General features: G+C 53.5%; 1 protein-coding gene across 5 annotated transcripts in view; it reads left to right on the top strand.

The window, feature by feature from the left end:
• The window catches only part of SNED1 (sushi, nidogen and EGF like domains 1), a 123867-nt gene that overhangs the window by 93069 nt on the left and 15093 nt on the right, over positions 1-15705 (top strand). For 4 of the 5 annotated variants that reach the window (XM_050965335.1, XM_050965334.1, XM_050965333.1 and 1 more), the window contains 9 exons: positions 422-535; positions 734-847; positions 1665-1961; positions 5518-5701; positions 8268-8380; positions 10635-10913; positions 11542-11686; positions 13448-13530; positions 15025-15123. In XM_050965335.1, coding sequence (XP_050821292.1) covers positions 422-535; positions 734-847; positions 1665-1961; positions 5518-5701; positions 8268-8380; positions 10635-10913; positions 11542-11686; positions 13448-13530; positions 15025-15123 — 1428 coding nt within the window. The remainder of the gene's footprint in view (positions 1-421; positions 536-733; positions 848-1664; positions 1962-5517; positions 5702-8267; positions 8381-10634; positions 10914-11541; positions 11687-13447; positions 13531-15024; positions 15124-15705) is intronic. The other variant, XM_050965336.1, reaches the window with a different exon arrangement.

Below are 15705 nucleotides of genomic sequence, written 5' to 3' on the forward strand. Positions count from 1 at the left end.
CTTTCACGTTGGAGTAACGTGTGAGTTCTGCAGTGAGATCACACATCACCAGCAGCCAATAGACAATGACCCTCCTGTGTCAGTGTGCTGGACTTTGGGCAATGAATTCTGGGAGCTGTAATCCAATAGTTTGGGACACTGCTTCAGAGCTTGGATATGCTGAATGTAGGGGTTAAAGGATGAATATGTGTCCTGCATTTAGCCCATGGACTGCACAGTATGTGCATCTGGACTATCTTGAGTGAGTCAGCAATTTCACTTCCCCTCGAAACAGATGCACATTCTGTGCATGGCCCATGGTTCGCACATACACTTCACCTGCTGCATCTGCAGCAAGAGTCCCCGCAAGGGATTCAGAGTTTCCTCTAATGTTCATGCTGTCTCTGGCAGATGTTTGACTGAGTGTATCTGTGCCCTCTAGAAGTGGATGCCTGCGAATCAGCTCCCTGCCGTAATGGAGGGGACTGTGAAAACTATGGTGGCTCCTACCTGTGTGTCTGCCCAGAGGGTTTCTTCGGCTACCACTGCGAGACAGGTAAGCCTTGGCTAGGTGTAAGAGATTTAGCTAATGACCTCCCAGAGCCCCCAGTACTTTAGCATGGCTAGTTAATTCAATGTGGCTGCATGCACTGAACCTGGCTTGTTTGCCAGCCTTGAACAGTAATTAACATTTTTTATTTGGGCTTCTTGGGCAGTGTGAGCCATAACCCTTGGTCTTGCTCCTCTCCCCCAGCCAGCGATCCTTGTTTCTACAGCCCGTGTGGGAGCCGAGGCTACTGCCTGCCTAGCAATGGATCCCACAGCTGCACCTGCAAGGTGGGCTACACAGGCAAGAGCTGCGAAAAAGGTAAAGGGGCTGGATGGCGACTCAAGTGAGTCCTGTCTGTCACCACAGACAGCATAAGCTGCCATGTGCACTGCTAGGATGCAGTCGTGTGAGCCCACTGTGGGGTGGGGGAACCTATGCCTGGGCGAGACCCACTTGCAACAGGCTGGCACTGCCGGGCTCAGGCATCAGGGCAAATCACCGCCTCGTCTTAGAGTGTGGTGATACCTGCAGACAGAAGGTGCCAGAGGGGCTTGATCTTGTTGGGTGCTGAGCAACTCTTTAAGGTGCTGAAGTCAGTCTGAGAGAGAAAGGATGGCACTAGACTGGCACTCGTGAAGCCTGGATTCAGTTCCCAGCTCTGCTGCACACTCCCTGCAGACACACTGTGTCTGGCCCTCAGGTCTCCGTCTGTAAAATGGGGATTGATAACCTCTGTCTTGCTCGTCTGCTTTTAAACTGCCAGCTCTTCAGGACAATGCTCATCTCAGACTGGGCGGGCAGTCTCTAGCACAGTGGGGCCCTGACCCAGCTCATGCCCCAGGGTCCTTCTTCAGGACTCAAACAGGATGATAAGGAGCAGCAGGCACCAGCTTTTGGGCCTGTGTGAACCGTCTGGGAGTGGAGAGTGCTCAGCACCATGCAGGCTCATGCCCCAGCAGCACACACTCCCTGCACTGTGCCTGACTGTTGGGCTGTATATCAGGGCTGCTCTCACAGCTACCTTGACACAGTCCTGTCAGCCAGTGTTTGTGTGCTGGAGGGTCAGTCCCAGGGGTCTGGTGCCTAAAGATTTACCATGTTACTTCTTCCCTTTGCTTTGATTGATACCCTGAAGAACTGCTGCCACCAACATCATTAAAGGTGGTCAGGGTGGAGGACACAGGGGTGTCGATTTCTTGGTACCCCCCCGAAGACCCAGTCGCCAGGCAGATGATTGACGGCTACGCCGTGACGTACGTATCCTTCGACGGCTCTTACCGCAGGACAGATTTTGTGGACCGAAGTCATTCTGCCCACCAATTGCGGGCACTAGCCTCTGGCAGAGCCTACAATATTTCTGTCTTTTCAGTCAAACGCAACGTGAACAACAAGAACGACATCAGCAGGCCTGTCATGCTCATCACACGCACTAGTGAGTAGCGTCGGAAGGGGAATAGAAACGTGAGCATGCACGCCTCTGTCCAACACCTAGGTTAATGCTCCAACGCCAGCTGGGGGCTGCTACTGCACAGACAGCTCATGGAGACCCACCAGCCAATGCTACCTCCTAACGGATGGCAGGACCTGCTTCCCGGCTATCCCAGCTTGCTTTCCATCATCTAACGCTACAGCAAAATTTTAAGCTAGTTGTGCACTGGTCTAAAAGCCCCCTCAGCCCACAGGACAATCCATCCTGCCCCACAACCCACTTTGGAGTGTGTTAAGCAACATGGGAGCTCAGGGGTGGGAATGGCCTCCAAGGACCAGAAGTTGTATGAAAAACATTGTTTTGCATACAGATATTTTCTTGCATCTATGAGCTTTATTTGGGAAATATCCATTTAAATCTAAAACCAGCATCCTTATGTATACATAGCAACCTCTTAATGAACAAGGCCCTCCCACCAACCTAATGGCCCAGTGGCAAGCATCTGGCAAGGAAAATCTCCTCAGTCACTGACGGTGTCAATAGACTAGTGTCTCAAGGAGAACTGATTGAGATGATTTAGTTGGGCTTTCAAAGTGTCTATTAAGGAAACTGAGTAACCACAGGGTGAGAGGTGACCTTGAAATGGATCAGGAACTGACTAAGAGACCAGAGGCAAAGGAGGACTAACAGGTCAATTTTCATATGGCATAAGGTTAGCTGTGGGCACCTAGTGGCTCCTTGCTGGGATCTGCAGTTAATATTATTTATTAACGATTGGGAAGGGGGGGCAGTGAGGTGGCACAGTTTATTTAGGTCAGCCAGGACCAGAGAGAACTGAGAGGAATACCAGAGACCTGAGCATGCCAGGGGAATAGGCACCACACCAGCAGAGGAAATTCAGTGTTGATAAAGGCAAAGTAATGCCAGTTGGAAGGAGTGATTTGAGTTACTCCTACACTGCGCAGGGTTGTAAGCTTAGCGTGCCAACTCAGGAAAGGGACCTAGGATAACTGTAGACAGGTCAATGAAGACCTCGCTGCTCAGTGTGCAGCAGAGGTTGAAAGAGCAACAAAATGTTGGGGTGCATAAGAAGTGGGATGGTGAATCTGTAAAATAGTCTCATGCCTTTAGACAACTCAGTGGTGCGGCCTCACCTGGGTACTGTCTCCAGGACTAGTCATCCTCTCTACAAAAGGGTATTGCAGGACTAGAGCGGAGTTCAAAGATGGGCACTGAAAACAATTACAGCCCTGGAAAGAATTTCCTATAAAGAAAGGGTGCAAAGATGGAGGAGACAAATCAGAGCAGGCATGGTAAAGGTGCATAATGAGTGGTCTAGAGAGGGTATCTCAAGGAACTTCTGGTCACCCTATCACCTAGCACTAGAACAAGGGAACGTTCAAAGAAACTGAAAGGCAAGAACTGTAAAAGTGCCTAGAAGATAGGGTGACCAGACAGCAAATGTGAAAAATGGGGATGGGGAGTAATAAGAGCCTATACAAGAAAAAGACCCAAAAATCGGGACTGTCCCTATAAAATTGAGACATCTGGTCACCCTACTAGAGGAAATACTTTTACCCACCATGTAACTGACTGTGGATTCCCTGCTACAGGATCTCATTGAGACCAAGGCTTTCCTAGGGTTCGAAACAGGCCTGGACCTCTTATGGAGAGTGAGGGGATCAGAGTTACGTTACAAAGCATAACAGACTAATGTAGAAGGGATCAAAATCCTCCTCCATCAGGGCCTAAGCCAATCACCAAGTGACAGTGGTAGGAAAACACTTCCCTCAGGGCAGCTGATGCCATGGTTGTCCATTCTGGGGTTTTCTGTCCTCCTCTGAAGCAGCTGATGCTGCCCACTGTCAGAGACAGAGTAAATGGACCACAGGGCTGATCCAGTCTGGCAATTCCTGTATTGCCCAGAGTTCAACCATCCAGCTGAGCTGGGGCACAGAGAATGGCTCCCACCTTGAGCTTTCACCCCCTGGCATGCTGTCAGGAGAGAGAAACAGCATAGCCAGCTTTGAGCAGGCCCTAGAGGGGAGGGCAGCCCCCCCAGCTGGTAGGGCAGGGGCACCGAGGATGATAGGAAAGGGCGAATGAACTTTGCACAGCACCTTCCTGCCTTCAGCAGACTGATTCATTTAGAGTCAGATGGGAGCCCCCCTTGGCACATGTTTAGCAGGGGTGAGGCCTGGGTCCCCTGCACAGCCACTAAGTCAGTAGAAAGCAGCATGTACTGAGCACCATGTCCGTATTGGCTGGGAAAGGCTCCCGGTTAGACTGGTCCCGCCGCAAGTTGCAGGACTCCTCCCAGCTGTGTGTTAGGCCATTGCACAGCAGTGCAAGTACAGTCCTGAGCTGCATGTGAACATTAGCAGGGTAGAGCCTGGGTCTCCTCTGGGGACAGAGTAGCTGGCCGTCCCGGCTGATTGCTATGTTCTCACTCCCTTGCAGGCTCACAACTCACAGCTCCTTCCAGCTGCTGTGTCTCCCATTAATACGGAGTCAGTTTTGCCCTGGGTCAGGCCTGTGCTCCCTCAACTCCTACTATGTATTTTACAGTAGCACCTAGAGGTCCCAGCTGAGGTGGGGGTCCCCTGGTGAGAGACAGACAGCAAAGAGTTTACTGAAACAGCTGAGATGGCCAAAAGGTGTGTGTGTGGTGGGTTTGAAACTGAGGCACGGGGAGGGGATGTACTCCCTCAGCCAGGAACAGGTGTCTCAAGTTCTAGTCCAGTGCTCTACCCACTGGACCACACCATCTCCATTGCCCTGTTCTAGGAAACGCCTGGCCTTTTGAAAGACAAGTATTTCAAAGACTGGGAATAAGCTTTCCTATCCTACAGCCACTGTCTGGCGCATGCACCACAAACCAGAGCAGCCTGCTAGGACTCAATGAGGGTGATGCCCACCTGATTAGCATAGCCATGTGCCCACAGCCAAACTCTACCCAGCTCCCTTGCTGGAGTGCAGAGAACCCCCCCACAAACACATAGGCCTGTTCCCTGGGCTGCCGGTTCAGCTGCTCTTTCTCTCTTTAGCGTGGAGAGCTGAACTTGGTCCTCAAAGTCCTCGGGAAACATCAGAAACAGTAGCTTCTGGGTTCCCTCTCATTGGTGCCGTTAAGTGCCAAGCTGGCAGGTCCCAGCCTGGTGCTTGGGGGATGGGTTCTGCTGCCTTGTGGGCACTAAGGGCCAAAACAGTGGGGGATAGGAGCCTTCCAGCAGTGTCGCTATGTGCTGGCCTGGTGAGGGTCAGGCCCCAGCCTTTGGCTGTGGCACTGGTGCTCCCTGGCACCCAGTGGGAGCGGGCCTCCCGCTCTGTCTGTCAGAAGCACTGCAAGCGCTAGGTGGCCCAGGGAGGCCAGGCAAAGCAACTGGGCTGAGATGCGATGCTCTGACAGGAAGATCTCAAAGGGGCAGGAGAACAGTCATGGGGATGTACACATGGGCACAGGCCCCATAGGGATGAGAGGTAGCACCATGTCTGACTTCTGAGGGGCTCTCAAGGCTATTGTTCACCACCCCCTGCCTTTGCTTCCTCCTCCCCACAGAACCTCGCCCAGTGGAGGGATTTGATATCGCCAATGTGACGGCCAGCACCATCACGGTGCAGTGGGCTCTCCACAAGCTCCAACACTCCTCCATCAGCAAGGTGCGCATCTCCATCCGCCAGCCCGGGGACCTGGAGAACCGCACCGTGGAGCTGAACAGCAGTGTGGCCAAGTACACGTTCAGGTGAGGGAGGGCATGGCACAAGCTAAGAGATGGGGCTAGACACTGGGAGAAACAAGGGGAAATAATTCCCCGAGTTCTGGGCTGTGACTGAACTGAGCCTGGCATAGTCCTGGGGCCTTGAGCAAAGGAGACCATCCACCAGATAGCACGACTGGAGATCAGTGTTCTCTAGCCAAACTCTTCTCTCCCTCAGCTGCTCCCCAGCCCCTCCATGGGGACTGCGAGTCGAAGGTGGCATAATGCTTTGGCTAGGTTTGCCCCTGGTGGAGATCTGCTGGCTTCACATACCCAGGATACTGCACATGGGACTGCAGCCTAGGGCAGAGTGTGGACCAATGAGAGCAGGTGGTTAATGATCCTAGGAGATATTTAAAGAGATGCTGTTGACTTAAGAACCACCCTGCTGTCTGAGCATTGCTTAACCCACTTTTGTAACAGGTATCACTGAGGAGCCCTAAAAATGGAGAGGAATTATAAAGGAAAAATCTCTCTCTCTCTCTCTCTCCCCAGTCCATTTGCTTCATGCATTTTATAGCACTTTATATCTAATCAGTCCCACTGCTTTCTTGGGTAGTTAGTTACTGTTTGTGTGGGTAGTTCCTGCTTCCAACCTCGCTGATTCCTAGGGGAACTCCTGCTTTGTATGGGCCTTTTCACTCAGCAACAAGGCAGAAAGAGAGAACGTGATTGTAAAACAGAGGAATATGTGATTGTAAAACCCACAAAACTAGCAGGGGGTTCGGGGTACCGCCTTTTTAAACTGACCACACTTCAATGTGATGGCCTCCCATTGGACACAAACTGAAATCAGCTTCAGTGTACAAGTGCATTTGTGGTCTGCAGACAGGGAGAGATCAGTGCTAACCCAGGCGTTTACCTTTCACCAAATTTCTCTTCATTAAGATTTTTTTAACCTAGTTTTTAGTATCTGTTGGCCATGTGAGGCTGTGCGCACTGGTACTGGCCTACCTCAAAGGGGCATTGTGAATGAATGTCTCAGATGAACGGTGCTGGATAGCTACCAAGTATCAGCAATAGGCAAGTTTCAGGATGAGGTGAAGAACCAAGCAAATGCCACGATGCTGTAATTTCTGCCATGCTGGTAGACGGCTGTGTCCAGGGACAGCCCCACTAACTTCGATGGGACTCTCTGCGGGTATGTTGTAAATTGCAGGATTGAAGTCCAAGCTGTTACATCTCTCAATATTGTAAATAAGCAGACACACTAACGTGCTAGTGATGCTGACAGCGGCCTCTCTACCTACCAGTGACAGACACTTCAGACCCAGCTGTCAGTTTCGGTGCTTGAGAACAAATAACATGTGACAGATGTTAGTCACATTGCTCAATGCCCTACTGGAAGGCGCTCAGATCCTACAGCAATAAGTGGTGTATAAGAATGTGTATGCAACAGAAGAGGGACCCCTACATTCAGACAGTTTGCGTGACTCCTGACCCTTACCTATTTGCCACACTTGGTTCCTGCAACTCCATACTCAGCTAATCCAGCTGAGCTCGATGGAGATCCAGTGGGGTCAGGATCATGCTATGAATCGTGGGCTCAGGTTTTTCACAAATGTTATCAGTGTAAAGTCCTCTGCAGGCTCTCATCACCTAGGATCTCAGGACCTGTATGTGATAAGTTACATATTCAGTGGGGTTTGATTGACATGTTTGTAAAGCGCTCTGAGAGACTTAGGTGAAAGGTCCTGGAAGGGTAAAGTGCTGTTTATCGGTTCTGTCTGTTGTCTCGGTAGTGATGGTGAAACCAGCCATCGCAGTTCCTGCAGCACATGCTCCCTGCCTTGTCCTGGCCATTGGTGGCAGTTGCCAGAGGGAACTGACCTGGTTCCTGCTCTAACTCCCACTTCCACTCCCACTCCTTTGCTCTCAGCTCTGGACCCTGCTCCTGCTCCTCCATTCTAGGGGGATGCATGACAGGCCCCTCTGTCCACCCAGCCCAAACCCACTACAGTGCAGATGACTGCAGTGTGAACACCACACCACGTCTGCAGAGAGCAGCACGCACCAGCAGAAACCTACATCCCACGTGCTCAGCACCCAGGGCCCTCCTCACCCCTTCCATTACAATGGTTGTGGGGAGGACCACAGCTGACGGTGCAAGCTGTGATCACATGCCCACTGATGCTGGTAACTAGGAGAGTGGGCAACCTGGCTTTCCCTGTAACACTATGTATGGCAGTAGTTTAAAACCGATCCCTCCCCCACACACACACCCATGGTGCAGGTGCTGAGTGACTGTGTGGACACTGATAGCCACAGAGAGGTTGTGTAGTAAAGAGTCCATCACACAATACAGTCAGGTTTCTGCCCCACCCTAGGCTTCTTGGAAATCACATCAGTGCTCCTGATTTCTTAGTTTGGGGATTGCAGTCACTGGAGGCGGGGAAGTGTAGTGAGTATTTCTGTCAGAGGGCCAGTCAAGAGTGGGGCCTGTTATGCTGGGTGCCATCCAGACATGGGAAAGATGCAATCTCTGCCTGGAAATCTCTGCCATAAGAGCTAATCAACCCTACGTTCCTTCCCTCTGCCTCCTCCGCCTCAGGGACCTCCGGCCAGGGGAGAGGTATCTCATCCACGTGTCGACCCTGAGTGGGCTGGAGATGGAAGATCCTCCCTCAGAGAGCCAGGCCATGGCATCCTTCCACGTGTGGACTCGTGAGTGCGACCAGACATTCCCTTGCCTCTTCTTCAGGGCCGGAGCCTAAATGGCCATTCCCTGAGGAGGAGCCTGTGATGTCCTAAGGGATGTGAAGGACTCATTCCAACCCTCTGCCCTTAGGGGTTCCCTGCCAGCGTAGAGCAGCCCAGCCCCAGATGGCCTGTGTGGCTGAGGGTCAGCACGGAGTGGCTCTGTTTAGAACTTGCTCACCACATTTTGGCTGGAAGCAAATGGGAGCATAAGGCTAAGACAGTGAGCCCACAGACAGCAGCCTCTGCTTCCAGCTGGAGAGTGGGCACCTGCTCCAAAGCCAGCCTCCCTCCCAGGGAAGGGGAAATTCTCACCAATGGTCAAGACATCCAGCATGGTGTTCAGACCCAGCCAGCACCCGCTCGCACCATCCCACTGCCTGGAGAGCAGCGACAGCAGCCGCTGCTTCTCTGGGCTGTGTGCCACTCCCCAGACACAGCATGGTTGCTTGCACTGCGGGGAGGGGACTGGTCGGACCGATGTCATTGGGTCCATGCTGCATCCTGACAAACCAGCCTGGATCCCACTTCTGTGCTAGGTCTGGTGCTGGAGGGTGGCAGGAGCATGCTGTGGTTGTGTATTGCCCACGGGCTGGCGGGGGCTGGCCCACCAACCCATGCTCAGAAGTACCCTTTGCTTCCCAAGGCCCTGGCTGCTCCTTGACCATCAGCAGGGCTGTTCCACTGGCTGACCTGCCATGCCTGTGCACAGTGATAGACAGAGAAAGGGGCAGCCCCATTCTGCCACTGGCTGTGGAACCATGTGATGCTCCTCGGATTCCTCAGTCCAGATCATGGCATAAGCACATTGCTTGCCAACTGGAATAACATCAGGGGGAGCAGCCACTCCCTGAGACAACCAGCCCTTGGCTCGCTCCAGCCTCACTGTCTTGCCTAGGGGCCTGATTCACCCCTTGAGCCTGCAGGACCAACTCCATCAGCCTCAGTGGAGAAGGCCCTGTTTACAGTGGCTCTGATTTGACACTAAGTGTGGGGAGGCAGAAGCAGGTGGTGGGGATTGTCTTAAACCGGGAGCTGTGTGGCAGACTCTTCATATGCACTTGTTAGTTATAGTCAAAGAAGGGGAGAACCTCTTGGTTCGCTCCTTGCTGTGCCCAGTGAATGCCGAGTGCAGCTGCTTGCAGCTCTCTCTCTCCGTCCCTCCACTTGGAGCTGATTCTGCCCCATCCCTGAACATAGAGCCATGCTGGAGCTATGGCCAGCCTGCAGCTGGGCTGAGCATCACCCACACTCTGCCCCAGGCCCCGGGGTGGTGGTGTAGGAGCTGACCCCACAGGAATTCCCTGCCAGGGGCACTTGCCAGGTAGCCCTCTAACCTGGCTTCGCAGCACCATGGTGCCGCTGGCGCGAGGCTGAGGATCTGGCTCTGCACTTTCAGCTCTAGACTAGAGTTACCCCGGAGAAGGGGCTGAAGCAACAAACCAGGAGTGCTGCAGAGGTCTGGAGATGGGCCCTGTCCTAGCAAGTGGGGTGCTGGAGGGGCTCCGTAGAGCTGCCACCCACTGTGGGCCCTGGCTGCAGTCAGGACACTTGCCCCATTGGAACTACATTGCTGTCATTAGCCTGGCACAACCTGTATGTGGCCTGGATGCAGCAGTGCAGTGGGGTTTACATCAGTGCTGCTCACTTCACTGCACCAGATCACCCCATGCTAGGATCTGCCCTAGACGATTACACTGGTCCCGGGCTCACAGCTAGCCCAGGCCTGAGCATCCAGGTTAGCCTAGCCTGGGGGCAAGCAGCCATGCTGCACAGCCAGAGCCTGATTACTGGGTCCTCGCTGCTGCTGTGTCCCCCTGGGGTGTTGCTAGGACTGCTTAGGCCATTCCAGCAGTGAGCTGAGCCCCTCTCTGAGTTTGTCCCAGTGAAGTGGGGTAGAACTGTGCACCTGGCAGGAATTATAGAAAGGTTCAGAGGACTTTAGCCAATGCGAAAGCAGCACATGGACTCTAAGCCCCGCCCCCCCCCAGGCCAGTGAGCTGAGGGGTTCTGGGTGTTGGCAGGAAGGGGATAGTGGCAATGCCTGGGTTAACTGCAGTGAAGACAGACCCTGAGTAAGCAAAGTTAAACACAGGCAGGCAAGGCTCAGAGCACCGAGCTGTCCCAGAAGCAGAGATCACAGGCAGCTTGAGCCATGTAATCAGCGAAGGGACGCTCCATTGAAATCATTTGGACTGATATTTCCTTCCCGTTGGCACAGGGCCTCTTCCTCCCCAGAACCTCACTGCCTCCAGAGTCAGCGCCACCTCTGTCCACATGACCTGGGACCAGCCACTGGCAGGGTCCGTGGAGGGTTATATCATCAACGTCACCACCAACCAGAGCATCAAGAGCCGCTATGTGCCCAATGGGAAGCTGTCGTCCTACACGGTGCGTGACCTGCTTCCCGGTCAGAGGTATCGCTTGTCCGTGATGGCCATCCAGAACACCGAGCAAGGACAAGGGCACAGCGAGCCGGCCCATGTCTACATCTTGACCTGTAAGTCCATGATCCCGCCACGGCCTCCCCAGAGCCTGGCGGGGGAATGTTATGCTGGGGGGGCAGAGCATACACAAGGGAACAGGTGCCTCTGCTGGAGGAGGTCTGCGGGGGAGACAGGCATTGAACTAGTGATGTGACAACAGGGCATGGGAACATCAGCATGTCCATGAAAAGCAGCATAGCCACCTGGGGATGTAAATGGCCCACGATCTGGAGCTGCCATGGCCTGCAAGTGTTTCACTGAGCTGGAGGAAACGCTTCTTCCGTGTCGTGTTCTCCACTCGAAAGCCAGCAGGGACCCTGCGTGGTTCTTCCTTTGCTACACTGGGTGTGTGTGTGACCCCTTCTGTATCCGGGCACGCAGTGACACAGGGGAGCTGTCTCGCATGGCGCATCTGGCATGGGGTGGAGGCAGAGCCATCGTGGGGGTCCGGGCATTTCCCGGGGGCATGCTGGCTGTACACACACTGATTCTTACAGATGCCATCACTGCTCAGCGGGAGAATCCCCGGCCAGCTGGGAGTGGGCTCTCTCGGGGGCTGTGGCTTGATGGTAGAATTACACTCCATTTACTCCACTATTCACTGCTTCGTCCTGGCTAAGCCTAATCCTTTGTGGCCTGCAGTGCAGAGAGATGGAACCCCGGAGAGGCGATGGGGCCAAGCAGGACAGCCACGGGTGCTCAGGAACAGGCTCCCCCCAGCATTACTGCCGGAACTGCGCCTGCTTGCTGATCACAATATCCCGGAGGAACCCTCGCAGGCTCCCAGGTAGGGACCGGCTCAGTGGCAATTACACCAGCCCTGCTTGAAGTGTGAGCGCTCACAAATAACATGTGGTGTTGGGAGCTGGATGAGAGCGGAAATGGGCCACTTCTGCTGAATCTTTGCATTCCAGTACAGATCAGGTCACATGTAAGCCACATTTCCTGGCCTTGCTCTAGTTCTCAGTGTATATTTGGCCACATCACAAATCCACCATATAATTGCATGATTGGCAGCCTGCACTTGGGAGGGACCCTGCCCTAGAACAGTCTGGTTAGTGCATGGGGGATGTTCCCAGCAAATCCCCTGCTGCCCTGGCTTTGACCCTTGGGAGCTGGAGTGCACCTGCCTCTCCCATGTGTACAAAGGGTGGGTGGGATGTTCATAGTTGGTGGGTGGCTCTGGCTGCCTAATTTCTTTTAGGGGACTGAGCATCCAGCCCCACTTCCATGACTGGTTTTAGAGTAGCTTTAAACAGCCCACCCCAAGTGCTCTATTCAAATGTAACCTCTCCATGAGGTTGCTACAACCTATGCAGCCCAGTGCTCGTCAGTTGCTCTGCTGTGTGAGCATGGAATCTCTCCTCCCCCTAGGATGACCAGACAGCAAGTGTGAAAAATCAGGATGGGGTGGGGGGTAATAGGAGCCTATATAAAAAAAAGACCCAAAAATCGTGACCGTCTCTATAAAATCGGGACATCTGGTCACCCTACCTCCCCCCCATCCCCACCCCCACTCCCATCCCTGTGGACACTGGCTGCCTGGCTCATGTTTCAGATCTTCAGCCATCTCCTTACTGCTGTTCCCACCTTGGAACCAGCCTGCTGCACCCCTTCCTGGAGCCAGTAACACAAACCAGGCCGGCTCGTTCTGCTCAAGGGAGAGATCTACATTTTAAATAGAAACTCTTCAGATTTTTTAAGTGGGGTGAGCAGCTGGAGGAGATGGGACACAATAAACCCAGAGGAGAAAGCGGACACTGGGGTGTAGACTGGCTGAATGCCCTGGAAATGCATGGTGGGACACAGGAGAATGTAGTAGAGGTGCCCTCTGCTGCTCAACGCATCTATATCGTGGCCACACGCACTCCTCCTGCTAATCACTGCAACTCCTCAGACAGGAAACTGTCAAGGGCAGTGAGACTCCAAAACCTACATGAAGCACCAGATTCCGCAGTGGGCTATGTGGCTACAAAGCCAGCATAGCCACCATGGGATTGGCTCCCCATGGCAGTTGTACCCACGTCACTGAGTAGAATGTGCCCCTAGTTATTTCTCTGCATCTCAGTTCCCACTTGCTGTAGTGTTAATGCAGCACTTCAGGAGTGTGCGCCACAGGCTTCCTGCATTGATGCTGATTGGTGGTGTCCCAGTAGTGCCTTGAAGCCCCACTTGATATCGGAGCCCCTCTGTGCCTGCATGTCACCAAGAGGAATGGTACAGGACTTTGCAAACAGCCTTCTCTTTGCAGGCTCCAGGAAAGCACTGGAAACAAAACAAATTTAAACAATATTTTGCAACACCATTGGCGCAGTTTAAATGACCAGCGTATTCATCCTCTGGCTGATGCTACGCTCAGTGTGGTCCATCACAATTCCTTTCCACAAGCTGCTCTCTGCACTCAGAATGCCACTGCTAGGGCCCACCAGCTGAACGAGCAATTCTTGTCAGCAAGCCATATAATTGTGCGCTGTAGCCCATTGATTTATGTGTGGGGGAGCACCCTCTGGGCCAGTGTACGAGGGCTAGTAATTCTTTCCCTTTCCAGGTTTACTGAGCTGGTGGATGGCAGACGGAGGATCAGTGCCAAGTTCAGCAGCTTGCAGAGCAAATCTGTCACTGTGAGAACACGTAAGTACTCTCCATCCTCCCCAACCCCGTTGTCTGTCACCCAGGTCTCTGTCCCACATAGAGTGTGAGAGCAACACTGGCATGATTGCCTGCTGGACTGCAGGAGGTGTATCTGAGATGGTTTGAGGTGTGCAGCACCTGCCCCTCAGGGGTGTGAAAAGTCTCTGTCTCGCTCTCTCTGCACACAGCCCCCAGCCAGCTTTGGAGAAGGGGCCAATCCCACAGCCCAGAACAGATGTGGACGTGACTCTGCGGGCAGAACAAAGCCGAGGGAAATGCTGGCAGGGGCAATGGCTCAGCTCTCTAGAAAGAAGATCCCTGGGTTGGAATGGCCAGGGGTCCCGGCACTGCATGTGCGAGGCCGCAGTGCCCTGGCAATGAAGCAGCACAGGCTGACCCTGAATGCCATGGAAGAGCCCCAGAGCCATGCTGCTTCCCCACCAGTCTGTGACTTGCTGGGGCAGGGGGTCAATCCCAGCTGAGCACTGCAGGGCCTGGTCCACACCTGCTGCTAACAGCACTGTCAGATTAGCCAGACTGGTGCTGCCCGAGGTGCAGCTCTCCCTGTATCCTGTCTTGGACGGTGGCCGGCTCCAGTTGCCTCTGAAGAGAACCCTTCTGTAGGCAGCTGCCCCATGTAACTCCCAGCCATGCTCAGACACGGTAACCAAAGCCCGGGATGCAGGTACCATGACCAGCACCGCCTCCAGCCCAGCCTGGGCTAAGGGATGGAGACTGGAGAATGAGAGAGGAAATGGGCAGGGTGCTCGAACGAGCAGCTGTGCTGAATACAGCCCTGCAGCCATCTCTTGACCCCCCTGGACCATGCACGTCACCAGGAGGTTTTGCTAGCGGTAGCTGTGCTGGGGTTTACATGCAGGGATTCAGATCCTGTGGCCCCACATAGTGAAGGAGGAAGGAGTTAACCTGTCTAGAAAAATGTAAATCCTATTCAGAGGACCCCTCTGAAATGGCACCTGGCTGTGCCTCCTGAGGGGAGAGCAGGGCACTGAGTCACCTGAGTTCTAGTCCCAGTTCTGACACCTGACTCCCTGGGTGACTGTGGCTAAGTCCCTTCCTTTTCTGCACAATGGGGCTAGTTGTACTCCCCCACCCTGGGGAAGTGCTGAGTGATCACTGTGGGAGAGGGGCTTTGGAGAGGAGCTAAGTTTAGGGGAGTTCCCAAACAGACTGGACATTTGTATGGATAAAAATGGCCTGAATGACAGGAGCCAGGATTCACAAAACAAAAACTAAGCATTTTGGAAGGAATAAATCTGAATGCTTCAGGCCTTAACACAGCCTCTGCTTGTTGGAGTTTAGGAAGAAAGTGTCTTTCTGGGCAGATTACTGCTGCCTCCTTTGGGGACCTTCCACCTGCCGCTGAAGCAGCTGGTGCTGGTGACTGGGCTGGATGGCCCTTGGGGCTGATCTCATCTGGCACTGCCTAGGTTCTAATATAAAAGGGATAAATATTATTGGTTGTTCTCCTAGAACCTGAGGCGCCGGTGAAGCTGGAAAACATGGAGGAATCGACCAATCGGGTTGGCCTGGCACTGCAGCTGCCGGAGTCTGAGAACCAGAAGAGAGAGCGTAAGTCTGGCGAGAGGGGGTTTTATGTTCACAGATGGGACACAGCCGTTAAAGCTGGTCACAAACTAGCCCCTGCGCTAGACAGCTCCAAACTTTGGGAAGATTTGAAATCCAAACCTGAATCCACAGCCCCACTTTGCAAGTGATCTGCATGGTTATTATGGGTCAGACTGAAATGCCAGGGCCGCCCAGAGGATTCAGGGGGCCTGGGGCAAAGCAATTTCGGGGGCCTGTTCCATAAAAAAAAGTTGCAATATTATAGAATACTATATTCTCATAGAGGCCTGGGGCAAATTGCCCCACTTCCCCCCTCACCCTCCCACCCCCCCGGGCGGCCCTGCCAAATGCTGAGTAACAGCCCTGGCTCCATGGGGATCAGCCATTTACAGCGTGCCGCATCTCCCCACGTGTGCATAAATCACTGTCTCTGACCAGCAGCATTGTGGGGGGAGGGATAGGTCAGTGGTTTGAGCATTGGCCTGTTAAACCCAGAGTTGTGAGTTCCCTCCTTGAGGGGGCCATTTAGGGACTTGTGGATTTATTTGGGGATTGGTCCTGCTTTGAGCAGGGGGTTGGCTGTTC

Source organism: Gopherus flavomarginatus, chromosome 8 (genome assembly GCF_025201925.1).
Source record: "Gopherus flavomarginatus isolate rGopFla2 chromosome 8, rGopFla2.mat.asm, whole genome shotgun sequence".
NCBI lineage: Eukaryota > Metazoa > Chordata > Testudines > Testudinidae > Gopherus > Gopherus flavomarginatus.